This window comes from Ipomoea triloba, chromosome 1 (assembly GCF_003576645.1).
Source record: "Ipomoea triloba cultivar NCNSP0323 chromosome 1, ASM357664v1".
NCBI classification, from domain to species: domain Eukaryota; kingdom Viridiplantae; phylum Streptophyta; class Magnoliopsida; order Solanales; family Convolvulaceae; genus Ipomoea; species Ipomoea triloba.
Genome location: NC_044916.1, coordinates 9,084,588 through 9,112,108, shown reverse-complemented (window position 1 = coordinate 9,112,108; position 27,521 = coordinate 9,084,588). Strand labels below are relative to the sequence as shown.

General features: G+C 33.1%; 3 protein-coding genes across 3 annotated transcripts; 1 reads left to right on the top strand and 2 right to left on the bottom strand.

The window, feature by feature from the left end:
* Positions 1 to 1,659: 1,659 nt before the first annotated feature.
* On the bottom strand, positions 1,660 to 4,723 carry LOC116017727 (protein FAM133). Its single transcript, XM_031258358.1, has 6 exons — positions 4,435 to 4,723; positions 2,840 to 2,909; positions 2,689 to 2,751; positions 2,268 to 2,312; positions 2,125 to 2,181; positions 1,660 to 1,987 (listed from the first exon to the last, which is right to left on the bottom strand). The coding sequence occupies exons 1-6, from the start codon at positions 4,647 to 4,649 to the stop codon at positions 1,895 to 1,897; spliced, it is 543 nt and encodes a 180-aa protein (XP_031114218.1). The 5' UTR covers positions 4,650 to 4,723; the 3' UTR covers positions 1,660 to 1,894.
* Positions 4,724 to 8,188: 3,465 nt separating this feature from the next.
* On the top strand, positions 8,189 to 13,997 carry LOC116024490 (TMV resistance protein N-like). Its single transcript, XM_031265427.1, has 6 exons — positions 8,189 to 8,704; positions 9,422 to 10,541; positions 10,648 to 11,064; positions 11,368 to 12,300; positions 12,823 to 13,462; positions 13,682 to 13,997. Exons 1-6 carry the CDS (start codon positions 8,223 to 8,225, stop codon positions 13,786 to 13,788), a joined length of 3,699 nt encoding a protein of 1,232 aa, XP_031121287.1. The 5' UTR covers positions 8,189 to 8,222; the 3' UTR covers positions 13,789 to 13,997.
* Positions 13,998 to 17,107: 3,110 nt separating this feature from the next.
* LOC116024399 lies at positions 17,108 to 18,914 on the bottom strand. Its single transcript, XM_031265323.1, has 3 exons — positions 18,806 to 18,914; positions 17,773 to 18,087; positions 17,108 to 17,541 (listed from the first exon to the last, which is right to left on the bottom strand). The coding sequence occupies exons 1-3, from the start codon at positions 18,912 to 18,914 to the stop codon at positions 17,480 to 17,482; spliced, it is 486 nt and encodes a 161-aa protein (XP_031121183.1). The 3' UTR covers positions 17,108 to 17,479.
* Positions 18,915 to 27,521: the final 8,607 nt, after the last annotated feature.

The window sequence follows — 27,521 nt, the reverse complement described above, 5'->3', positions numbered from 1 at the left end:
CTTCCTCAATTTTTAATGTAGACCCGTATGATGATCCAACACAATTTAGGAGTCTGGCTGGGGCACTACAATATCTCACGGTGACACGTCTTAATCTGTCCTTTGCAGTCAATTAACTTTGTCAACATATGCATGCTCCTGCAGTTTCACACTGGGAACAACTAAAACAGGTGTTACGGTATATTAAAGGAACATTGACTTATGGCTTATGTGTGAATCAATCATTATCTAGGGAATTTCATGCCTTTTCTGATTCTGATTGGGCTGGTTGCCCTGATGACCGTAATTTTACTAGTGGTTATGCTGTGTTTTTGGGAACCAATCTTGTGTCATGAGTTTGTAAGAAGCAAAGAACAATTGCTAGATCTTCTACAGAGGCAAAATATAAAGCTCTAGTAGCTGAAGTAACTTGGATTGTGCCTTTGCTACGAGAAATCAAGATTCCTAATATTCCTATTGTCAAGTTATGGTGTGACAATCTTGGTGCTACATGTATGTGTGCAATCCTATCTTTCATGCCCGCACCAAACATGTTGAAATTGATTATCACTTCGTCAGAGATAAGGTAGCTTCGGGAAAATTCAAATTAATTTTATTTCAACTAAAGATCAACTTGCTGATATATTTACAAAAGACTCTTCTAAGTCCTAGATTTTCTTTTCTTAGAGACAAACTACAAGTTTCTAGTTGATATATTTACAAAAGACTCTTCTAAGTCCTAGATTTTCTTTTCTTAGAGACAAACTACAAGTTTCTAGTTCATCATGAGCTTGAGAAGGAGTATTAGGACTCTATGTATCTGAGTCACACTATGACTATCAATTCTAATCTACCTGAGACTCCTCTTGTATATATATCCATATTCTCTACTATTGTAATCACTAAATTCTATTGAATACAAACATTCAATTCTCATCCTTATCACTTCAATTTTGACTTATTTGACACCAAATAGCCCCCATTGACTCTAATAGACTATTGATGGGTAAATACCCCAAGGACTACCGTAGGAGTCCAAATCGTATAGTTGATGTATTATTGTATCCCTAAAAGACCGAGTGTCCCTTAGAAATTATTAAGGGTCAAGTGCCCTTTGGAAAATATTATATTCCTGAAGGGTCAGGTCCTATTCCTATATAAAGGACCTGACCCATCCTTGTAAGGGCATTCTAAATCCATTCATCCTCGGATCCCATATTCGATTCTGAATATTCACTCCTCTCTCTCTCTCTCTCTCTCTCTCTCTCTTGTTCTTGGCTCTTCTTCTCCGGGAGAAAACCATAGCTTTCCTTCTCAAGCATACACACTCCATACACTACATCATACACAATCAAACACACGTGGTGTAAATCCGTACCCCTGTTTACATTTACACCATCAACTATAATAGTCACATGATGAAGTTTAAGTGCATTTTGAAACCAGATGTTTTAAGCCTATGATGACCAACTAATTAAAATGGTAACTGCACTTGAAAATGTATCAAACTTGACATATTGACTTTGATAAGTGGACCGGATACATTTCGAATCCTAAAATATTGAACCCCTAATAAAGTTCCAATGGTTTGCTTGTCGAGACTATTTGATAAACTATAGTAGTCGTTGGACAAAGTTCGAATATAGTTTGGAACCAAATGTTTTGAACCACGGGTAAAACTGAGGGTTATAATTTTTTTTGTAAAATAATTGATAGCTTTCAAGTTTTAAATCAGAAAATGTCAACTATAATGATACATTTCAGAAAACAGTGTTACACAACAGACCACGAGACCTTAAGGCTGCAATTTAATTCTCTGCAAAGACCATCATAAACAACCAAAACTAGAATGAATGCTACAAGCATTAACCTCCACCCACAGAGTGATACAACCTTACTTTTAGGCTCCACATAATCAGTCATAACTTGCATTCAAGAATTTGAGTAATTCGTTTCTTTTGTTCTCTGCTTCCTTGTCCTCCTTTGTTTTCTCAAGCTTCAGTAGAATCTAAAAATTTAAAAACCATGATTTTTCCAAAAGCTCTTTGATTAGTGGAGTGCAAGGTTGCAGTTGAAAACTACACAAGCTACTATATCGAGTACATTATTATGGAGACCTGTGTATAAAGATATAAACTTGCTTACCTTTTTGCCAGAAACAGCACTGCGGCGGACACCATCATCCTTGTCTCGGCCCAAAAACTGGATAAGTGGATGGAACAAATCAAAGCACAACCAGACAAGAAACTAAGTAGGAATTGACCTGAATTGAAAGTTTGAGCACAAACCTTAGAAAGTTGTACAGGGCTGCTATGTCTCTCTACCTCCTGTTTCTATATGCAACTCCCAATGACAGGATAAAAACCCGAGCCAGAAACAAATACCAGGCAAGCCAATCAATCACCCAGTTGTCACGTCAAACCCCAGCTCCAATTTCAAAGAGCCATAAGATGCAAAGGTAAAAGAAGTACCATAAGGACCTCAAATTTAGCATAAAGAAGTAATAACATTACAACACAGTTGATCTATAGCTCAACATGTATAAACTACCACAACTGCTAACTCTGCTTAAGTAACTAGAAAAGCAAGCAGATTGTATTGGTTTCAACTAGTGCTCTTAATAAATAGAAGATAATAAATCCCATGGTCCAGATGATAGCACACTGGGTGCATAAAGGATTAAAAAAAACAACAAAAAGAATGACCTACCTCTTTGGCTTTATGTTTACGACGTTTAGACTTGTGGCTTTTACCTCTGTCTTTTTCCTTCTTCTGTAAAGGAAACGAGAATGTCATCTATCAATGAATCATCAAACAAGTATATTATGGAACACAAAGTTAACATATGTCAACCAACCACCTTGCTAGATCTGTCTCTATGTTTGTGTTTTTTATGACGTTCCCCTGCTTCATGCTCAGTGTCTGAAGAACTGTGACAAGAAAATGCAAGTAAGAATATTTCAATCAGGTTTTGATTTAATAATACTATGTTTTGCTTTTCATAACAACAATTTTATGAATAGTAAATGTCATCATCCCTAATAATATGAGCAAATCACCTCACAGCACCTTTGGTTTATAGAATCGATTTTGGGGGAGTAGGAATCCCATTTCATAGGGGATGCAATTGGTAAGGCTACTACATTGTTTGGTTTACTAAGGTAATATTTGGTTGGTTTAAAAAATAAAAATGGAATAAACATTTGAAAGACAAAAAATACCCTATATATTGAATGTTACACACTCAAACATAGATGTATGTATGTGTATATATATCTATATATGTACACATGATGATGATAACAACAATAACAAGAACAACAACAACAACAACAATAATTATATTTCTAAAACATAACAAAAATAGGCTATTAATTAATGGAAAATTAAGCATTTAAAAAAATGGGCCATTCCTATGAACTTTGGACTAACTTTATACCAAGCCACCCCTCATAATAGCTATTCCCCTTGGAAAGAGAAAAGCTCATTCCCAAGAATAAAAGGGCTTAGCAAGGTTGACATGGGAACCTGCACTAGGCCTTTTTAGCAACCCTACATATTATTAGAACATAGGAAAGTCCTACATAAATGTCCTAAAAATCAAAGACAAACACAGAATAAATGTTAAGGTTTTACTCAAGGTGCTAAATAAAATTCATTCATTGTTCTCATGTAAAAAATTATTCGCATACCACCCAAATTCAATTTTGAAAAGAAATATTTGTTTCCTCAAGTTTATTTTTCTGTCCATTGAACTTGTAGTTAAACTCTTGATAACAAAGTTCAGTAGTAATCAAACTTTTTAAAAGCAAAAAACACTCAAAAAGAAAAAAACCTGAGGCCATATTACTTTAAAATACTTTTTTTAAGAAACAGCTTAACAGTTGGACATCTTGTGACTTTGATAGAATACTCTATCTAGTTTCCCATTTTTAAGAATAGCCAACATTCATAAAAAAAATGTTCACAAAAAAATACAACTATACACAAACACACGAGCACTCACACAAACATGAAACAATAGTAATTTCCCAAATGACAATAAAGGTTAGAATTGCAATAACACATAATGCAAGTGTTCTTTTCTCTTTCTTGAGATAATTTCCAGTATTTTTACCCCTCCCTATTGCCAAGCAAACATTTCTGAGTTTTGACTCATAAGAGAGCATCAATACCAACTTCAGTACATCAATCAAAGTTCTACAATGTTTGTGATATTTATCCCACATTATTACAAATACAAAAAACTCTAAGCTGTCCAAGTGGCCCCAGGAAAAATTTTAAGTTACCAATTACATAATCCACAAGTTCAGAAAATATTTCTATTTAATCGATTGCAGCACACAAGTCGAAAGGACTAATTGCACATTTTGACAAAATTAATGAATGACTTGAAATTTTAGTTTACCTTAAAGCCTATAAATTCTGAAGGTAGGAAACTCACTAAAAATTTACCTGTAATCTTCAGAAGAGGAGGAAGAAGAGTGGCGGCCGCTATCGGAGGAGGAGGAGGAGGAGGAGCGACGACGATTGCGGCGTCGTTTGATGTGAGAGCGTTTCTCCTTCCTGACCTTGAGGACATCACGATCCCTGTGACGGCGGCGGCGCCGATACTCGCGGTGAGACGAAGACAAAGACGAGTCCGAGGCGGAAGAGGAGGATGCCGCCATGTCGAATCGGAGATCTAAGGAGAAGAAGTAGGTTTTCGTTTAAAACATGAATACGGGCGAAGTTCTTATTTTATTCGAGAACAATTATGTGATTTAAGTTCTACGTTGTCACGCTGAAAACATGAATACGGGCAAAATTGTCCCGTCTATAGGAAAAAATATTTGTAGGGAAATAGAATTAAAATTTTATGGAAAATAAATTATTATTAATTTTTGGAAAAATGGTACTTTTTCTCCCTATGTTACGTGCATATAGCACTTTTCCTCCCTGTGTTATTAAAGTGACACTTTTCCCTCCTGAAATGTTAAATTGTCATTGTTATCCTCAAAATAATTATTTCATTTATTTTTCTTCTCCAACAAATTATTATTTATATATATGAATGATCACGATTCGGTTCGAAAGTAACCAAACACTGTAGCAATCATATCGAAATAGTATGGATGGTTTTGGTTACGATTCAGAACCGAAAAATTTAAAATTAAATAATTGTTGAACCGTGAACCGCAACTTAACCACAGTCATATATAGTGAAAATAATCAAACACTTATTTTGATAAATCGGTACGGTTCGGTTCCAATTTCGATTTTAAACCGCCAATCAAAACTTATGTATTTATTTACTACGTATTTATTTTTATAATTTTATTTCTTATTTAAAAATAGTCTAAATTTAACAATTATTTTATTTTATTTTTTCGGTTCTGAATCGTAACCGTAACCGTATATACTATTTAAGTTCTCCGTAACCGTATATACTATTTAAGTTCAATTGCTACAGTGTTCGATTAGATTCGTATCGAACCGTGATCTTCCATACATATTAGTAACAATTGATTGGAAAATAAAAATAAATGAAATAGTTATTTTAAGGACAAAAATGTCAATTTAACATTACAAGGGAGAAAACTATCACTTTTAAAATAACTGAGGGGGAAACTGCCACTTTAATAATACAGGGGGGAAAAATTCTATAAGCATATAACATAGGGGGAAAAAGTGTCATTTTCCCTTAATTTTTATTTCTTTATTTGATTGGTGAAAAAAAATTATTAAGAATATTTTTTGGTGTAAACCGGGATACCGGGTGCCACTAGACCACAAGGTCTTTGGCAAACTATTATTAAGAATATTGATTCAGAGCATCACCACCAATAGATATTGGTTGTTTTATGTCAGAGAAGAGATGCCAATGTGTTTCTGACATTATAATTTAATGCTCATGTGCTGCTGTGCGCGTTATGCGCACAGCAGGCGCCCATGCGGGGGCGTACACTGCACGCGCGCGCCTGACCACATTATTTTTTTTATTTTTTATTTTTAAAATTTGATTTGTTTTAATTTTTTTTTTCTCCATTCACATTTTCTTTTTTCTTAATTACACTTACAAAAAACTTCTAAAAAATCGCGAAAAAACTCCATTGATAAGAATGCTCTCATGAGTTAGCATGCGCGGAGCCAACTGCATGGTGCAGGGGGCCTTGGCCCCAAATTTATTTTTAATATACTAGTAAGTTGCAACCTTGTAATGCACGGACATATAAGAAAGATAGATCGAGAATTCCTAATAAAAACGAGGAGCTAACAACTTTGACATTTAAGCTCATGTTCTTATTCTTCCTTCCTTTCTATTTAAGTCCCATAGTGTTGTAGCTAGCTAGTTGGCTAAGCTTGAAGTCAATTATTATATCATGGACCATAGTTCAAGCTTATTCACCTTATAAGATGGACCATTGACATAATGTACTAAATGTATATTTTTAATACTTCGAATGCTTATTTTATGAAGATACATTATTTGTGTAATGAATCTTCATTATTTCATATACTATCAAAGTATCAAATAATAAATATTTAGTACACAAACATTTATTCTTGGTCCACTGTATAATTTGCCACTTGGTAGTGGAAATGGTCCTTCAACAAATTTGAATGGAGGCCAGGAATTGAACATGAAAAGTGCCAAATAGTACAGAAATTTGAAGCATTGTGTAACGACCACTTGCTTTATATATTAATTTCTTTTATTCCATTGGTATTGCTTGATGATTGACAATCAGGACATAATTGTCAAAAGTATGTTTCCAATTATAAAAATCTTGAAGGAAAACGTAGCAGATACTGTACGCCAGTACTCGATGGCTTTGACTAGAAATATTGGTATTCCCACTTCCAAATTCCAATTGTCCTATAATTTATTTATTGAGTTAATTCTAACAATGGTCCTCCGACTATGTTGATTTTCTAAAATTAGTCCTCGATTTTTAATTTAGACAATTTAGGTCCCTTGACTTTCAAATTCTTTCCAATGTTGGTCCTTTCGTCAAATTTTGGTTAAATTGAGGTTAAATGAAGGGGTAAAATTGTCCGTGCACTTGTATACTCGTATTTCTTCTGTCCTATACGCTATATATATGAATATAATATCAGTCGAAGAGACATCGAATGAGATTATATGACTTCGATTGAGACTTCGACTGCGATTATATTCATATATACAGCGTATAGGATAAGAGAAATACGAGTAATAATACACTAAACATGTGAACGGACAATTTTACCCCTTCATTTGACTTCAATTTAACCAAAATTTGACGAAAGGACCAACATTGGAAATAATTTGAAAGTCAGGGGACCTAAATTGTCCAAATTAAAAGTCGGAGACTAATTTTGAAAAATCAACATAGTCGGAGGACCATTGCTGGAATTAACTCTTTGTTTATTCATTTATTCTTTGTCTAATTAATAGGTACAATTATTAATTTTATCAATATAGAGCCTATGGAAGGGTGGTGGGGGAGCTCCCTCGCCAATTGTTATATCATGGATCAGGGTTCATATTGCATTATAAACCATAACACAAAAATTTAACAATTTTGTATATGTAAACAAATAAGACAATTGATAACACATAATATAATAGCTACATGTACAGAAACTGTCAACTATAGGTACAAAATATGCAACTACAAATACAAAATCTGAATGTTAATTTTGCAATGTAGACCCTGGCCCATGGTATAATTTGTCATCCCTCGCCAACCAATAATAATAATAATAATGACTTCGTGGTTTAGCATAATTGGTTCATTACTTGACTTAAAAGTTATGATGAGAGGTGGCAATTTGTAAATTTGAATCTTACTAGAAGCATGTATGGGAAGAAAAGTCTAAGTATGCTGGAAGGTGTTGATTTGATCCTTTGTGCACACATAAAGACTAGGATGTGACTGGCGGGTTAATTGCACAACTAACTATTTACATCGGCAGTGACTCGGATTAGTGTGACAAAGCTTAGTGTGACAAAGTGGAATACATAAGTTTAAAACAAATATTAATAATAATAATTTAGATAACATATATTCTGACTTTTTGCAAATATTATTATTATTACTCTAAAAAATAAAGTTTATTCCCTTTTGCTGAGCATAAAAAATGTCGTTGGATTTCGAGGATTACAATGTGCACTATGATCTAAACAGCCAGCCTTTATCTATTTCTTGCTGCACTAGATAGCTTCCTCAACTCAAGAAAACTTCTTCTTCTTCTTCTTCTTGAGAGAGTTTAATTTGATGAATTCAAGAGTACAAGTTTTGTTAAGCTTCAGGAGAAAGGAAGTGGGTAAGACCTTTGGGGGTCATCTCTCTGCCGCCTTGACCAATGCAGGAATCCCAACTTGTCAGTTTGACCATGAAGAACAAGAAGAAGATGGAGGATTGCATATTAAAAAGGCCATTAAAGAATCAAGAATGGCGATAGTTGTAGTGACAGAAGAGTATGCATCATCGGAGAGGTGCCTTGATGAGCTTGTGCGGATTATGGAGTGGAAGCGTAGTGGCTGTGGGGGATTGCCATTCTTCGTTCTTCCTGTTTTCTTCAGCGTGGATCCTTCTGATGTGAGGAAGCAAGGAGGGAGCTTTGCTAAAGCTTTTGGTCGATATGAAGATCGAGTGGAATCTTCATCAGGATGGATGAAGAAGGTGAACCAGTGGAGGGCTGCTCTTAAAGAAGTTGCTGATCTAGGGGGGATGGTCTCTCACAATCAGGCTGATGGGTAATCACTAATCAATCATCTCATATATAATTCCAATTTCTTTTTTCAAAATATTCCACGTTAGTTCTTATTATTGTGGCATAATTATTTTTGGTCATCCGTCATCAAACCTATTTAGATGATGTTAAGTATGAGGACATTCCAACCTATAATTTTTATTTATTTATTTTTTAAATCTTTTTTGAAAAATTCTCATAGCAGAACTTCTAATACCTGAGCTTCCATAGCAGTAAAATGATACATATAAATCTAGCGAGAAGGCGACCTTGGTCTCTTTCTCCGTGAGCGGCGACCATTCACCTATCACCGGTCACTTTTTTTGCCTGAAATATCGCCGGAGGGTTGCCAGATCCCTAATGACATGTGATAGCCTATCATTAACCGTTTTTTTTGGCTTCATTGCATCAAAATGAATTGTTGATAGGTTTAATTGTATCTTTCAAAAGTTTAGAGGTAATTGACTTTTCAGCTAAAGTTCGAGGGCCTATTTGACCATTTGAAATTAACACTTAGAACTAAATAGATTAAAATGCCCTCATATTTAATGCCATTTAAAAATGTTTGTTGACATAGAACCAAAAATAGTCCTGTCACAATAATAGTTGGACTAACATGGAATGTTCTAAAAAAAGAACTTAATGCCACCAATAAATTTAGGACAAAAAATGTAATTAACTAAATATATATATAGTGATGCCTTGGGCTATTAATGTGTAGGTATGAATCAAGGTTCATCAAACAAATAGTGAAGGAGGCAGCAAGAAAGCTGAACCGCAAAGTTCTGTATGTTTCTCAGCACCCTATAGGAATAGAAACTCGAGTGAAGGAGATCAATCTATGGCTACAAGATGGATCAACCAGTGTTGATATTCTTGCAGTGTATGGGATGGGGGGTGTGGGCAAGACTACCCTTGCCAAGACTGCATATAATCTCAACTATCACAGCTTTGATGGAAGTAGCTTTCTTGCAGATGTAAGAGCAGCTTCAGAGCAGTATGATGGCCTGCCCCGCCTTCAAACACAGCTCCTCAGAGATATCCTTGGGGAAAAGGTGAAGAAGATCTACAATGTCCATGAAGGTACTGTGAGGATAAGAGAAGCTGTGAATTACAGAAGGATTCTTGTTGTTCTTGATGATGTTGAGGATACAGATCAGTTAAACACGGTTCTTGGCATGCGAGAATGGCTGCATCCCGGGAGCAAAGTTATCATAACTACGAGAAATGATCACTTGTTCGATGGCAGTGAGTTTTGTGATTGGAAGATGTATAAGGCCAAGGCGTTGAGCGAGAAAGAATCGCTGCAGCTCTTTAGCCTGCACGCGTTTGGGGAAGAGTGGCCACCCGAGGACTACTTCATGGAGCTTTCGAGCAATGTTGTGTTTCACTGTGAAGGGAATCCCTTGGCTCTTAAGGTCTTGGGGTCAGCTTTATGTGGCTCAAGTCCTGAGGTGTGGGAAAGTGCATTACAGAAATTGAAAGTGATTCCTCAGACGAAAATTCTTGAAAAACTTAGGATCAGTTTTGATTCTTTGCCTGATAATGATGTCAGGAACATTTTCCTTGATATTGCTTGTTTCTTTGTTGGCAAAAACAGGGATTTTGTGGTAACTGTGCTTGATGGATGTGGTTTGTTTTCGGTTGATGGAATTCAAGTCCTTATCGATCGGTGTCTGTTAACAACAATTGATGCTGCTAGTAAGAGTAAAATTATGATGCATCAGCTTATTCAAGATATGGGAAGAGAAATTATTCGAAAAGAATCGCCTTGGGAGCCTTGGAAAAGAAGCAGAATTTGGATACATAAAGATTCTTTCAATGTATTGAAGGCGAAAAATGTAAAGATAATCCAATTCCACACTTCATTTATTTCCCACATTTTTCTGTAACTATAAGCATTATATTTTTGGATTGTTTTTTTTTTTTTTTTTTTTTTTCCATTAGGGGACAGAAAAAGTTGAAGGCCTTGTTCTTGATATGCAAATGTTGAGGAAAGCTAGAGTCACTACATCAATGTTTAATGTCAATGATGCTGAAAGACTTTATGCAGGAGGAAATTGCGAGAATGTGCAAAAGCGTCGCAGACTGAACTTTCTGTCACAACTTATAAATAACAATGCAGAAATTTCGGATGAACCATGCTTCGAAGTTTATGCATTTTCGAGAATGGAGAGACTGAGAATTCTGCAGCTCAGTCATGTAAAGTTATCCGGCTCGTATGCTTTGCTACCAGTGAATTTAAGATTTCTCTCTTGGCATGGATTCAGTTCAAAGTCCATTCCTGATGATTTTCCTTTGGAGGGTCTGGTTGCTTTGGACATGAGAAATGGCAACTTGAGAAAAGCTTGGGATGGAATCAGGGTATGGTATCTATCCATTTTCTTGACATTTTTTGTTTTTTTTGGGTAACGAGGGAAACCCAGTACCCGAGGGTGTGCACTAGGTAAACCCCACCCGCCTTGTGATCCTAGCTGGTAAAGGATCACAAGGAGGTAAATCAGTCTAGATTGCTCAAAGCTGACCAGATTGAGCTGAGATTCAAACTCGTGACCTTGTAGTTACAAGTTTGTATCCTCGGGTACCCCCATTTTCTTGACTTTGTGTGTACTAAACAATGTTCATTTTCTGTTGTTTGACTGATATATCCATTGTGTCATGTATCAGATCCTAAGGTTTTTGAAAATCCTCAATTTCAGTCACTCCCATAGCCTTCTGACAACCCCAAATTTTTGTGGCCTTCCTAGTCTCAAAAGACTGATCCTAAAAGACTGCACAAAACTGGCTGAGATTCATGAATCAATTGGAGATCACTGCACAAAACTGGCTGAGATTCATGAATCAATTGGAGATCTTGAGGGACTCACTTTTCTCAACTTAAGAGGCTGCAAGAATCTCAGGAGGCTTCCAACAAGTTTCAGCAACCTAAAATCCTTGGAACACCTCGTCATCTCGGGCTGTTCAAGGCTAGCCACAACCACAACGGAGCTAGGGAAGCTCGAATCCTTAACCACACTCCACGCGGATGAAATTGCTTTCGGTCACCAGCATACACAGTGGAGGTCTTGGTTATCCAGGCTAAAAAAAGCTCCATATTCTGAAAGTTTCGTGCTGTCTTCTTTATCCCGCTCCTTAGTAAGCCTGAGTCTCGTGAAGTGCAGCCTGACAGATGAGGCGTTATCGACTGGCATCACCGGTCTTCCCTCGTTACATTTCTTGAACTTAAGTGGCAACCTAATTTGCAGCATTCCACAGAGCATCATAGACCTCGGTGTGCTCAAGGAACTGTGGTTAGACGATTGTGTGAATCTCCAAACGCTCCCGGAACTCCCATTGAGCCTCACGAAACTCAAGGCAGCAGGGTGCACATCACTGCAAGGCATTAGAAATCTGCCAAATCTTTGGACAGAGCTATTCTTGCTTGTGATGGATTGTGAGAAACTGGATGAGGTTCAGGGCCTGTTCAAGCTTGCACCAATAAGCAACTTTGATGCACAACTGGTCAAAACTTTGGGGTACTTAGATATAGAAGCCATTCGGGATGCTGAGGTTGAGCTCTTCAATGAACTCACAGAAACAAGGAGTAAATACTTAGTCCAGGTACCTACCCTTCATCACAAATTCTAACATTGCACAGTCCCACATTAGAAATATAAGACAAAACATGAGTTTATAACATTGTTATCAATGCGGACTTTCTAGGCGAGATGCTGTTGACCGCCTAGTCGCCAACTACCACATAAGCGTCAATGTCTCAGCCCTAAGAGGCAGAAGCCTTTGGCTAGGGCTTGGGAATGTTTTTCAATTTTAATTGCCATTTAAAAAAAAAAAAAACCGTGTTGGACCGAAGTTTTAGTCGGGTTAAGCGTTTGAGGTGTCACCTGAACTCGCCTCGCCTGTTTTAGGCTAGGCTAGCTTGATGCCTGAACCCGCCTCGCCTATTTTAGGCTAGGCTAGCTTGTTAGGCATCTGGTCTCCACCGACCGGACGTCTAGGTGTCGCCTTGATAACAATGGCTTATAAGGCCACGAGTTAGACTAGCTGATTGATTAGATTCAATCTTTTAGTATGATTTGAGCTGATATGGTTTTCTGATTTTCTTCTTCTTTATTTTGGGAGTAGGGACTGTACGAATTTGGCATCTTTAGCACTTATTTTCCAGGAAGTGAAGTCCCAAGGTGGTTTAGCCACAAGCAGGATGTAGAAAATTCAGTGACTCTGAAGTTGGCTTCATATACAGACACCAACATTACAGGACTGACCATATCCATGGTATATTCACGCTGCAAAAATCCCCGAAAATTCAAGTTTTTCGGGGAAGGAAAATTCGGGGGCTCCTTCTCGTTTTTCATCAAAGTCAGCAACATAAGCAGCGGTCTGAAATGGATTTATAACCCAACATATATTGGCATCCCGGGGCCAAATGAAGATCTGGTGTTTCTATGCCACTGGAAATTTGGCAAGTATTTGGCTTCTGGGGATGATATCAATGTCTCAGTAGTTGGACAGAGCCACACTTTGCGGATTAAGGAGCTCGGAGTTAGCCCTGTGTATGATATTATTCATCAAGAAACACAAACATCATCTTCATCGACAATCGAACGTTACATGTCTATCTGTCAGTTAGCAGTGAATCACTACTTCTTCTCTCCCTCCAAGTACTTTGTCCTCAAAGGAAGGTCAGATGGTGATCCAAATGTAAGGGGTTTACTATACGACCATTTGTTTGAGGATCATCGTGTGATTTTTGGAGTTTCTTCAGGTATGTGTAAGATTTTCCTGTATTATACATTAGCTAGGACCGTGGTACAAGTTAACTGGGCTTGTTAAGTAGTGCAATTAGACTAAATATTGTTAGACTACAAATATATTTAACTGTATGTACGTAACGAAATAAGCTGCTTTCCTGTGTGTCTGTCTCCATTTCAGACACAAATGAAGTGTTGTTTTCTAATTAAGATGTTTTATGGTGGTGACACAGATGATGATAGTGATGTAGACTTTGATGAATTTGAATGTGATGAGGAGGAAGCAGAAGAAGAGCTAGAGGAGCTATTGCGATGGAGTAGTCGAAGTTTTGGGCAATAGTAGAGTAGAGGAAAACTGAGTTCAAGCTAGAGATGATTATAATACCCTAAAAATATTAGTTAAAATTGAGGTCAGAACAGTGAAAAGTTTTTGGTTCCGCATTGTTATACCATGCACTAAGGTCCACCTTACATTGTGGATGGGTTCGATTTGTTAATATATTATGTATTCTTCAGTTAATAAATATGTGTCTGTAATTAATATATTATGTATTAAAGAAGGCTTGAAGCAATTAAACTATCGATCGCTGCCACTAAATTGTGTCAAGTTGACATTTCTTTCCTCCTCTGTGTTCTTTGTTATCTAGTTCATCATTCTCACTTTCATTTTTCTCTCTCTTTCATTTTTCTTTCTCTGATTTTTTGTAACGAGTGAATTTGCAACTCAAAAACATTTGCAATCTCATACTTTTTATTCATTTTATTTTAAAGGTACATTTCCTGTAGCTAGGCATGTGCACGGGACAGATTAGGTCGGTTATGATATTTAGACGATCAACCTGTTCAAATTTTGATTTGTAATTTCTAAATCTAATCTTTAATAAATAAAATGTCAAACTCATAAAATATTTTAAATTTCGGATTTGGTCGAATTTAATATGGTATTCTGGCGTTCATATTTATTAAAATAATTTGATATCTTTCTTGTCTATAGTTATGCTGATTAGCTTGGTTGTCTTGATGATCATAAATCTATGAATGAATTTGCTATCTTTCTTGGCTTCAATCTCATCTCATGGGCTTGTAGGAAGCAAAAGACGGTTGCTAGGTTGTCAACTAAAGTAGAGTACAAAGTTGTAGCTAATTGCGACATGGTTAGTCTTTGACTATTATATTCTTTTAGCTGATGCTCCAATATTGTGGTGTAGTAGCTTTGGAACTGCTTATTTGTGTAATAATTTTATTTTTTAATACACACACCAAACATGTTGAGATCGACTATCACTTTATTCGTAACAAAGTTGCCTCAAAATAGTTACAAGCTAAGTTAACTTCACCTCCACCAAGGATCAAATGACAAATATTTTCACTAAAGCTTTAGCTTTCTCACGTTTTCATGTGCTTCATAACAAACTTTGTATTACTTCTGGCCTTCCTTCACTTGACGAGGAGTACTAGGAATACTATTTGTATTACGAATAAACCATATATCAAGTGATTGGTGTTGATTGCATTTCCTTATGCGTACTAAATTTTGTATTAAGATTTGTATGTCTCCTATATATGCATGTACATATAATTCCAAAAATAATATACAAAAATCTCTTTCTACGTAAAGACAACTAACCTTTGGAGTTGATAAAAATAATTATCCTAACTCACAAGATAAAAATCACACACAACCTAGCTAATACGGTACATAGTTACAAACAATTTGAGGTCTACACATAGGGGGTGTTTGATTATTGTAAGTCAAATTTTAGCTTATTTGACCAAGTTTAGCTGTTTGACCAATCAATAAGCTATTTTGAAGTGTTTGGTAAATGGCTTATTGGCAGTGGCTTATTGGGCCAATAAGCTGAAAATTGAAAAGCTAATGAATGTAGATTTTTGTATCAGCTGGTTGGGAACAATGAGTATATTGACTATTTTATCTTTTGAAATCAATGAGATTTACTTTTAAATGGGCGGTGTGTATCATTTGAAATCTTGTTATATTTAAAGGTTGAAATAATACAATACACTCATACCCTTAAATGTCATTTTACATTCTATCAACTACTAGTAAACAGCTAATTTACCAAACAGTTTTTTATAATCAGCTAATACAACCAGCTGGTCAAACCAGTTAATGCAATCAGCCATCAACTACTAGCTAAACCAACCAGCTATTAGCTATAAGCTATCAGTCGTTTGCAAAACACCCTCATAGTCTTCTCAAGTTACCATGAAGACATTACTCATAGCAGATAGTGATGTTAAGTGGACTAATCCGACACAATTCTACTTGAGTTAATTACACTTTTGGTCCTAGACTTATTAAGTGTTTGCCAGGTTTAGTCCTCCATAATAAAAATAGTCAGATTTTAACCACGCTTTTTGATTGTTGGACATTTTTAGCCCTCCGTGACTTGTGCCGTCTGTGTACCGTGAAATCAAAGGGCTTTTAAGTCTTTTTATGTTGTCTTTTATTCCTCAATTTTAGTGGGGTTTTTCGGATACAACCAAAACAGAGATGAACAGAGTTTGAAGGCCTCATCAATTCCTCATTCCAGGTTGCTGAGATTGAAATAAATTTGTTTTATCTCTTTCAATTGCTTTTTGATAAATGCAACTGCATAGATCGGATGATTCTTGGGTTTATCCCTACTTTGCTTGTACGGGGTCAGTATTTCGATTCTCTCTATGTTTTATGCATTTGGGCTTCTTTAAATTTTAAATTCTTTAAAACGTATAGAGCACTCCTTGATGTTCTTGTTTAGCACACAAAGAAAAATCAAATCTTTGAATGGAAGAGAGAGTTTATTAATTTAACTATGTAGTAAAATTTTTGAGAATCTTTTAAGTGATTTACTGCACAGTGAAATGATTTAGGGCTTCAAATTTTAGTTTGCTTTTAGATGGTGGGTTTTGGAATCTTGGTATTTTGCTTCCAGGCAAAGCAAGAAATAATGGTGCACAAAACTGATGTGAGGTGTTGTGGTTCTTGATTTCATTATTATCATGGTTAGCTTGTTTAAGTGTTAGAGTTTTGTTTGCTTGAAGCCAATATTCTATACGTAATTGTGTCGTTTAGCTTTAGCAACCTGCGCCTGAGGGCTTTGCTTCTTTATATATATATGAACAACTTATTCGTTTGGATGGAGGAATGTTTTGAAAGGAAGCCTCTTTGTTCAATTTTCAGATGTTTGAGGGAGAATCTTCGCGCCCTGTTTGTTTTGATGACGAGAAACCTCAAGGAAAGTTGTAGAAATTCTGGAATTGAGACCTTCAAACTGTTCATTCCCGTTCTTGTTGTAGCTGAAAAAACCCACTAAAATGGAGGAATACAAGAATTAGAAGAAGACAACATAAAAAGACTAAAAAGTCCTAATTCATGGTTCACAGACGGCACAAGTCACGGAGGACTAAAAGTGTTCAACGATCAAAAAGCGTGGCTAAAATTTGACCATTTTTATTATGAAGGACTAAACCTGGCAAACGCCTAATAAGTCTAGGACCAAAAGTGGAATTAACTCATTCTACTTGAGTGGACACTAATCTAAGTAGTGTCATACACCTCTTAAAGCATCTTCAATAGTTGTAGTTGTTGAGGAGTTTTTGGGGTGCAAGTAAGAAAGAGAAGATGGGAGCGAAGAGAAGAAAAAAAAAGAAGGAAGTCTGACAAAAAAAATGAAATTAAAATAGGAGCTTTTACATGTTGCGCTGAATGCAAGAATAGGCGCTCTCTCTCTCCTCCATGCAGGTCCCACCGGCTCAGTCCAAAAACATCTCCTCCTGCAAAGACCCAAAAGCTTATCTCTCATCTCCCTCTCTCCCGTCTCCTCCACATTAATCATGTTTTCTCAAAAATTACACCAAGATTCACTAATGGGATGCCCTTATGAATTTTATTTGATTTCTCCCTAAACCAGCGGTAACCGAGCTCAAGTATGTTATTGTCTAGAGCTTTTCCGCCAAAAGCTAGTAATTTATTTATACCTATAAACTTCAAAATTTATAAATGTACAATGTGGTCTTGTTTGTGAGCTTCAGAACAATTTCTCTCTTTTATAGCCCTTGTACCGTACAAACCAAGTCATCGCATCAATCTCTGCAACAGAGCAAACAATGTATGAATTTCAGACCTCCTAGTCCTAGAAGATAAATGAGAGTAATCCAATTTAACCCAACACCCCAATCCCCAAAGGCATTTATTTAAGGCAAAAACTTGTATGAGAATCCATGAGACGGGTCGAATCAAGATAAAAATAATACTTATACTGAAAAATGTAATAATAATCATGAATAAAGTGTTTATTACTTATAAGAAAAGTTAACATACCAGTGAAATTTACAGAATCCTTCTCAAACAAATGTTTTCCCCAGCTTGTTGTTGACCAGTTGGCTCGCTCAGAAATTTGTTCTGCTTCATTGTTGCGTGTGAAAGTAGCACGGCAGAGCAAGTGTTCTCCTGTGCTTAAACGATATGCTCGTAGATCACCACCAATGACTTCTTTCCAGGACAGGTAACTATTTTGAATATCCTCTCCAAGTTCTTGATATATAAAGTTAATACCGCATTCCATCACCTCAAACCCATTCCCAATAACCACTGAAACATCAACTTCATCACCACATTCCAGCTCATTTCTAAACGCTAAAATATAAAGCTTATTATCTTTATAAGTTTTTCTTTAAAGAAATAAAAAATTAAAAAGTTGGTCCTTATCCACTTACACCAAAAGACTAAATGAGGACACAATATAATGGGTTTTTGACCGAAATATGAATGATTAGCCAACAATTGACAAAAAAAGCGAATGAAAAACAAAGTTGACTGTTTAGCGAAAATCGCGTTTGGGATATGCGGTTGGCGTCAGATCCGTAACTTCCAAACGCGGATGTGATTTAAATTTATTTATTTTTATTGTCGAGTAGACCCACACTTGGGAGATGCGTGTGTGGTATAAATTTATTTTATACCACAGTCGCATTTCGCAAATGTCACTTACGTTTATAGGAATACCGGAGCAATAAGCATTTTGGAAATGCAGTTCAAGTATATACTTGATCCGCATTTCCAAAATGCTTGTTCGACGCCGGAGACCGCCGACCTCGGATGAAGCGAAACGCGAATGGGAATTGCGTATCAAGGGATACACATTTCCCAAGCGCGGTTCTTATTGCCGGACCTCGCCGGACTCCAGTAACAGATACGCATTTGGGAAATGCGCGTAACTGCTGATCCGCATTTCCGATTTGAGGAGACCAATCAACCTTCACAAGTGTTACACAACTCTGGGCTAAATGTTGTCCGCGTCGTGGAGGACCGAGGTTCGCAACAATTTTTCAAACTAAGGTTGGCGTAAACTAACTTTTGGCTCCGGAGTTGCTTGCGTCTGCCTTCACTACATCAAGTGCTGTGTAGCCATTTCGATTCAATGCATTCACTTCAACTCCAAGCTTCAGCAGATAGATAAGCATCTAACAAATATATTATTATGTCAGCACGGTGTTAAAAGAAGATTAAGCGCTTATCACTTGCAAAAATCGGTTTAGGAGCTGGTGGATCACTATAATTGGGGGTCTAGGCGGCCGCCTATGCACGAATTATGTCTCCTAGTCGATTGATTTGTTATTGTTCCATTGAGTTTTTCACTCAAAACAACATCGGTTTAAGTGAAATAATCTATATCTTCAATCCCTAAATTATTTTAGTATTAACTATTAAAATATTAAATAGTTTATAATTATAAATTTTAAAATAATTTAAAAAATAAGCAAATTTAAAAAACAAAAAATAAAAAAAAATAAAAAAAATACATGGGCGTCTAGGCGGTGGATGCCCAAAGAGTGCATAAATATTTTTTCAACCATGACTATGGCTAAAAGTTATAAGGCTCAACTTTATTTCTTTATAAACTCTTATCATATTTTCAAGAGATATGTTTATACTGTTATTTTGGGTAGAATAATGGTTTAGTTAGGAATCTATACAAAATTGTATTATAGAATCTTATTAAGACTTCAATATTCTAATTTTAAGTTAGGAATCTATACAGAATTGTATTATAGAATATTGCCAATTTGTTTGAAAACTACAATAAAAGAAACAAATTGCCTAAAGAATTTAATGTTAAGCTTCCGTTATATTTAACGGAAAAATTTGGTAAAAATATAAAAGATTAGGATCCACAGTGGGGGTGTTGGCTCGTTGTGCTTCAGTAGGTTGAGAAAGTATGTATGAACAGATACTGCATTGTAACAGAGCCAATAGTATTAAAAAAATGATATATTAGAAATTTAATTGGAGGTTGCACAATAAGAAATACACAAAGTACAATATGTTATAGCAGACTATTACACAATATTTTTTTTTAATTCCAGTTAAGGGTCTAACATTATTGGCTATTATTATAAGTGTAGAAAATAAAATACTAGCTTTTGGCGGAAAAGCTCTAGACAATAACATAATTGAGCTCGGTTACCGCTGGTTTAGGGAGAAATCAAATAAAATTCATAAGGGTTTTTCCATTAGTGGATCTTGGTGTGTTTTTAGGAAGCATGGTTGATGTGGAGGAGAGTGGGAGAAGGAAGAGAAGTTTTTGGGTCTTTGCAGGAGGAGTGGTTTTTCGACTAAGCTAGTGGGACCCGCGTGGAAGAGAGGGGGAGGCCTATTTGCGCATTCAGCGGGAGCGTAAAAGCTTCTATTTTTTTTCTCTTCCCAACATAAACTTCTCAAAAACTACAACTATCTATTCCAAACATAAACTCATCAAAAACTATATTGGAGATGCTCTAAGCATAGGCACATTCAATCCGAGAGACTATACACTCTCACTTTGAGAGGTTGCTCCTACACTAGTCCTTCTTCTCAAATTTTATTCCGTGATCAACTGAGCTATCCAGACGAGGTGTCTTCATGATAACTTGTGAAGACTACTACGTGTAGACCTCAAATTGTTTGTAACTGTGTACTGTATTAGGTTATGTGTGATTTTTATCTTGTGACTTGTGAGTTAGGATTTTTTATTTTTTTATTTTTTTATTTTATTTTTGGTTCATGTGAGTTAGGATAATTATTTTATCAACTCCAAAGGTTAGTTGTCTTTATGTAAAAAGAGATTTTTGTATATTATATTTTGGAACTATATACAGGCATACATAGGAGACATACAAATCTTAATACAAAACTTAGTACGAAGGAAATACGATCAACGTCAATCACCTGATATATAGTACATTCGTAATAAAATTGTATTGTTAATACTCCTCGTCAAGCTAAAGGACGGCGAGAAACAATACGAAGCTTGTTATGCAGCACACGAAAACGTGGGGAGGGCAAAGCTCTAGTGAAAATGTTAGTCCTTGGTGGATGTGAAGTTAATTTGTAGCTGCTTTGAGGCAACTTTGCACGAACAAACTGATAGTCAATCTCAACATGTTTGATTTATATAGGAAAAATAAGAGTTAATACCCAATATAGTCCTCGACTATAGTGGTTTTACTCAATTTAGTCCTAAGTGACTTTTTGTACTCTATTTAGTCCTCGACTTTAGTGGTTTTACCACTTTAGTCCTCTGTTAAGAATTTCTGTTTGTTGGGTGTTAATAACAATGTTAATATGGTAATTTCATTTATATTTTATTTTTTATTAAATTAATTATTAACTATATGTCCTAATCTATTTCCTTCTGGGCGAAACAAAACAATCCTGGATTTGATTTTAAGAAAATTAGGAGTACAAGACAACCATTATCTTTTTTAACAAGTTCAAGGCGGCGACCTGTTCTTTGATATCTTGTACAAGCCCGCGAGCTTGAACTCTCAATTACTCTATGGCGGCACGGAATCTGGGATTGAAGCTTGCATAAGAAAATGAATCATCAGGTATATGAACATATCAGAAGATGATTACTCTGTGGTGTTCACTGCCAATCAGTCATATGCATTTAGGCTTTTAGCCTACGCTCATCCCTTCCAAGAAAGCTTTTAGCCTACGCTTATCCCTGCCAATCAAAGTTTTATCTGCCGAATTTTCTTGGCCTAATTTGAAGGTGAATTCAAGAAACCTAAGGAAAATGGTGGTGAGCAAAGGGGCAGGGAGTAGTAAATGCAAAAGGAAACTATTTGTGTTCCCACTTCAATCTACAGTGAGCGGAACTCGATATTCATATCAATGGTATACTTAGCCCACGACAATGGCTGACATGTACTCCTAATTTTCTAAAAATCAAATACATGATTGTTTTGAGGGTGATAAATTAGGACATATAATTAATAATTAATTTGATAAAAAATAAAATAGAAATGAAATTACCATGTTAACCTTATTATTGACACCCAACAAACAGAATTCTTAACAGAGGACTAAAGTGGGTAAAACCATTAAAGTCGAGGACTAAATAGAGTACAAAAAGTCACTTAGGACTAAATTGAGTAAAACCACTATAGTCAAGGACTATATTGGGTATTAACTCTGAAAAATAAGATTATCACAAAAATAAGCATCTCCAAAGCTATCACACCATAATACTGGATCAGAGCATCAGTCGAAGGAATAGTCAGTTCATTCAGAAGAAATATTAACAATGTCGCAATTAGCTACAACTTTGTACTCTACTTTAGTTGACAACCTAGCAATCGTCTTTTGCTTCATACAAGCCAATGAGATGGGATTGAAGCCAAGAAAGATAGCAAATACATTCAAAGATTTACAATCATCAAAACAACCGGGTCAATCAGCATCAGTATAGACAAGAAAGATATCAAATATATATATATATATATATATATATATATATATATATATATATATATATATATATATATTAAAACAGAAGTGCTAGCTTTTCCGCTCATTTTAGTCCAAAAATTTTGAAATCGGTCAACATAATATTATATAATAATTACTTATCAGAAATTCTAGTCTTCCTTATCATTCTTTATTTATGGCTAAATTGACAAAATATTCTAAATATGATTCAATTCTTTATTATATACGGAAATTTTATGAAATATTTTATTCAATTCCATTCCTGTATGAATTCTTTAAACAAAATAGTTTAACCTTGCGTATTTTTAATATATATATATATATATATATAGATTACTATATGATGTATATTATAGTATTAAAAAAAAATATTACTATATTATGTTAATGTAAGTAATTTAATTCCTCTCATGATAATATTCAAAAAAAAAAATTCAACAATCAAATTACTATATGATGTATATTATAGTATTCCAAAAAAATATTACTATATTATGTTAATGTACGTAATTAAATTTCTCTCATGATAATATTCAAAAAAAATTCTAACAATCAAATTACTATATGATGTATATTATTCTATTCAAAAAAAAAATATTACTATATTATGTTAATGTACGTAATTAAATTCCTCTCATGATAATATACCATGCAATTTAATTATGGTTCAAAATATTTTAATCTTGCGTATTTTTTTTATATATTCGTAAACAATCAAATTACTATATGATGTATATTATAGTATTCAAAAAACAATTACTATATTATGTTAATGTACACAATTAAATTCCTCTCATGGTAATATACCATGCAATTCAATTATGTTAATTTAATTTATAGTAGTGATTACCTAAAATATTTATTATATCATGAATCATGGTCTACTTTTAAGGTACACTAAACTAATACTCAGTATATTCTTTTTCAACTTAACTTCAGTTTTTTTTATATACAAATAACATTAATATATAAAAAATATATTATTAAAAATTTCTAATTAAAAACTTTTAACACCTATATTAATATTTTATTTTAATGTATTAAATTAACGTACAATTATATTAAATCACTATATTATATTAGTTTTTAATATGATATTGGTTAATTTTTAAAATGTTGTAGATTGAGTTTTTACAATACTATTGCAATATATAATTAAAATTAACATAGACTTACATAATAATATATATTAAAACAGGAGTGTTTTTTTTCCATCCATCCTAAAAAATGATTAATTTAATTTATAGTAATGATTACCTAAAACATTTATTCAACCATGAATCATGGCCTACTTTTAAGGTACACTAAACTAATACTCAGTATATTGTTTTTCAAGTTAAGTTCGATTTTTTATATACAAATAAAATTAATATATAAAAGAAAATATTATTATAAAGTTCTAATTAAAAATTTTAAATGACACCAATATTTGTATTTTTATTTTTATGTATTAAATAAACATACAATTATATTAAATCAACCTAATTACATACGACAATTGAAATAATTCTTTTTCAAACTTTTCATGCGCATAAAACTAAACTTTGATTAAAAAAAAAATCTCATTGTTATTTATAATTCTATTTTCCATTATTATATTGCTCTATATATAGATCTCTATCCTTTTTAAAGTCATTAAATAATAATATGATAATTTAATGGAAATAGAATTTATAATATATATATATATATATATATATATATATATATATATATATATATATTCTATTAAAATTTAAAAAATTCTATATCAAAATAGATATATCAAATTTAATTTATTCTAATAAGATAAAATTGAAATCTTCTATTCAATTTAGTATTCTTTATTATAGATATTTTTAATTTAATTTGTTTTATATTTTGAATTTTATTTAAAATTGTCAAAATTAAAATAATTTAATTTGATTCGAATATATATATATATATATATATATATATATATATATATATATATATATATATATATATATATATAGCTAAAAAGAGAAAATAATATCTATAATAGATATATACATATTGAATTATTGTTGCATGTCAAAAGTTCACCCAAAAATAATTGTTGCATGTCAATTTGTTTACTTAATCTAACTTTTAAAACTAACTACAATATTATTACTACTATATATAAATTTCTTCCTACATAAATGATGTTGGTTTTCAAAGTAAAAATGTGAAAGGTAAAATATATCATTATTATGATTTTAACATTCTACTAATAACAAATATAAGTATTATTGTATTAATTTAAAGGTTTTGTACTACAAATGCTGTAAACAAATTTTATAAAATACCATAAATTATAAAAATTTACAAATCCAAAATAATAGTTATTATTTAAATATTATGAGCTCAAAACAAATTAATTTACGTTAATAACATAACTGAAGAAAAACTAACATAAAAATAAATTAATTGAACTAACTTACATTTGTGGAGTTTTTTTTAAAAAATAATGTTATTGGGTACTCACATTTAAATATAATGTTATTAAATTAATTGAAATTCACATATTTAAGAATGATGCATATCGTGAGATCTATCAATTTAAAATGAAGAATAATAAGATAATAGAACTAAAAGAAATAAACTTTCAATAAATTAGTTAAAAACATATCATAGATCTACAAATATTGAACCACAAAGCCTATTATGGACCTATTATTTAAATGATGATCTAGAAATGTTTGGCTTGTGTTACATTTATGGGTTGGAAAATATTTAGAAACAAAACTAAATGGTTTTCAGACATCTATTACTATTTATGATAACAAACAAAAGTTTAAGCAAAAACTTGTGTGTGACTGTCTCATGGCCTTAATCCGTGAGACGGGTTGTATCTTTAATTAATGATATCAAAGATCCGACTCATTATTCAAATATTTGATCCATTAAATCAAATATCCAACCCGTCTTATGGATTGAGACTTGTAAGACGGTCTTACACAAGTGTTACTCAAAGTTTAAAATATCACCAAAGTAGATTTTGACACAAAACTCATATATCAATGTAAAATTTTAAAATAAGAATGTTTTTTCATGCAAGGAAAAAAATTATATAATATTTATCAATATCTATATAATAAAAAAAATTATCCATTTCTCTTTTATCCATTTATGTAGACATATATTATATTTATAGTATTTTGTACAATATGAAAATATATACACATTTTTTTTATAGAATTGTGATTACTGGTGTAATTATACACATTAATTACTACAATGATTACTTATAAAAAAATTATTTTAAAATATATCTAAACTCATACTCTTAATTAAAAATTCAAAAATATTTAAAAATTTGTCTAAATATGTAATATAGTTAGGGACTACATTAATCCATATAAATTTAAAAATTAAATTCTTTTAATTTGTAAATGTAATTTTCTTAATTATAATTAAAAAAATATAAAATATAATTAAAAATAAAATTATAAAATTAACAAAATGAGTATTCATAAATATTTATATTTTTAAAAATGCATACATACATATACTTATGTAATATATTAATCATACAAAATTAAAATACTAATTTTTTAATTTCTAAATTTAATTATTTTAATTATAATATATCAATATAAATTATAATTATAGAAATTATATTATAGAATTTGCATATATATACATATTAATAAATATTATTTGTATATACAATGTATTATACAATCATATAAGAAAATGGGTCTAATTAGAGTTTAAAATCACATATACAAAATTAAAAATTTATATATTTTAATTGCTAAGTATATACACTGTATTACACAATCATATAAGAAAATGCGTCCAATTAGAGTTTAAAATCACATATGAAATACGATTAGGAATAATTCAATTTAATTATGTAAATTTTTCTCTATAAATTTATATAAATATGTACATGATTAGAGATTATATTAAACATACAAATTTGTATGCTATGATAATAGATACTTGACCAAATATATGAAAATTCAACTATATTATTATATTGTACATTTTAATATATTTATATTTTTAATTTTTTTTATTTAAATTATAATAATAAACTTTTTTCCGTGCACCGCACGGGTAAAACACTAGTTATTTTAATAAATATGAAATTCATGATATCATATTAAATTCAACCAAATCCGAAATTTAAAATATTTGACAAGTTTGACATTTTATTTACTAAGGATCATGGTTGCAGTAAGCGCTAGGCGCTAGTTGGGCGGTGGAGAAGCGCCTAGCGCCTAGACGGCCTAGGCGGACGCCTATGCGGCTAACTAAAAAAAATAGTGCACGTGTGCGGGTGTATATATATATATATATATATATATATATATATATATATATATATATATATATATATATATATAATAATAATAATAATAATAATAATAATAATAATAATAATAATAATAATGAAAAAAATTAGCAAGATCGAGCCGATCAGATTAACTCGGTTAACTCGATTGAAATGGACGAGATAACTCAGCCAAGTTAAGCGCCAGTCGGCTGCCTAGGCGGCCAAGTCGGCCGAATTAGGCGCTAGGCGGACATTTAGGCTGTCGACCGCCTAAGTGGACGCCTAGGAGGGAAATCGCCATGCTCTAGGGACGTCTAGATTGATTTTTGCAATCGTGCTAAGGATTAGCTTTAGAAATTACAAATCAAAATTTGAACGGTTGATTGTCTAATGCACATGCCTAAGTGCCTAACTATGAGAAATGTATCCTTACCATAAAATGAATAAAAAAAATATGAGACTACAAGTGTGTTTGAGTTACAAATTCACTCGTTACAGAAAATAAGAGAAAGAAAAATGAAAGTAAGAATGATGAACCAGATAATAAAGAACACAGAGGAAAGCAATGTCAACTTACACAATCTACTGGTAGTGATTGATAGTTTAAGTGCTTCAAGCATTCTTTAATTAAAATTATATGGAGATTTAACTTTACCATGAACAAATTTGGCTTGAATTTCAACGCTTTAGAACTAAAACTAAACTTAGAAGATTATGTATTTGCAATTAACCTATTATGTGTAGACTGATCCAAAATGATAGGTTATGTATTTGCAATTAACCTATTATATATCTTAACTACCGTAAATAAATTGAAGGCAAAACACATAATATGTTACCTACAACGCATAATATGTCAACTACACTGTTGTAATTAACAGATTTTGTGTTTATAGTTAATATATTATGTGCCTTCAATTTAATTATAGACACATAATTTATTAATTGAAAGTACATAATATATTAATAAACAAATAATTTTTAGACCTGACCCACAATGCAATGCAAGATGGACCTATTGGGAGCCAAAAACTTTTCCCTGTTC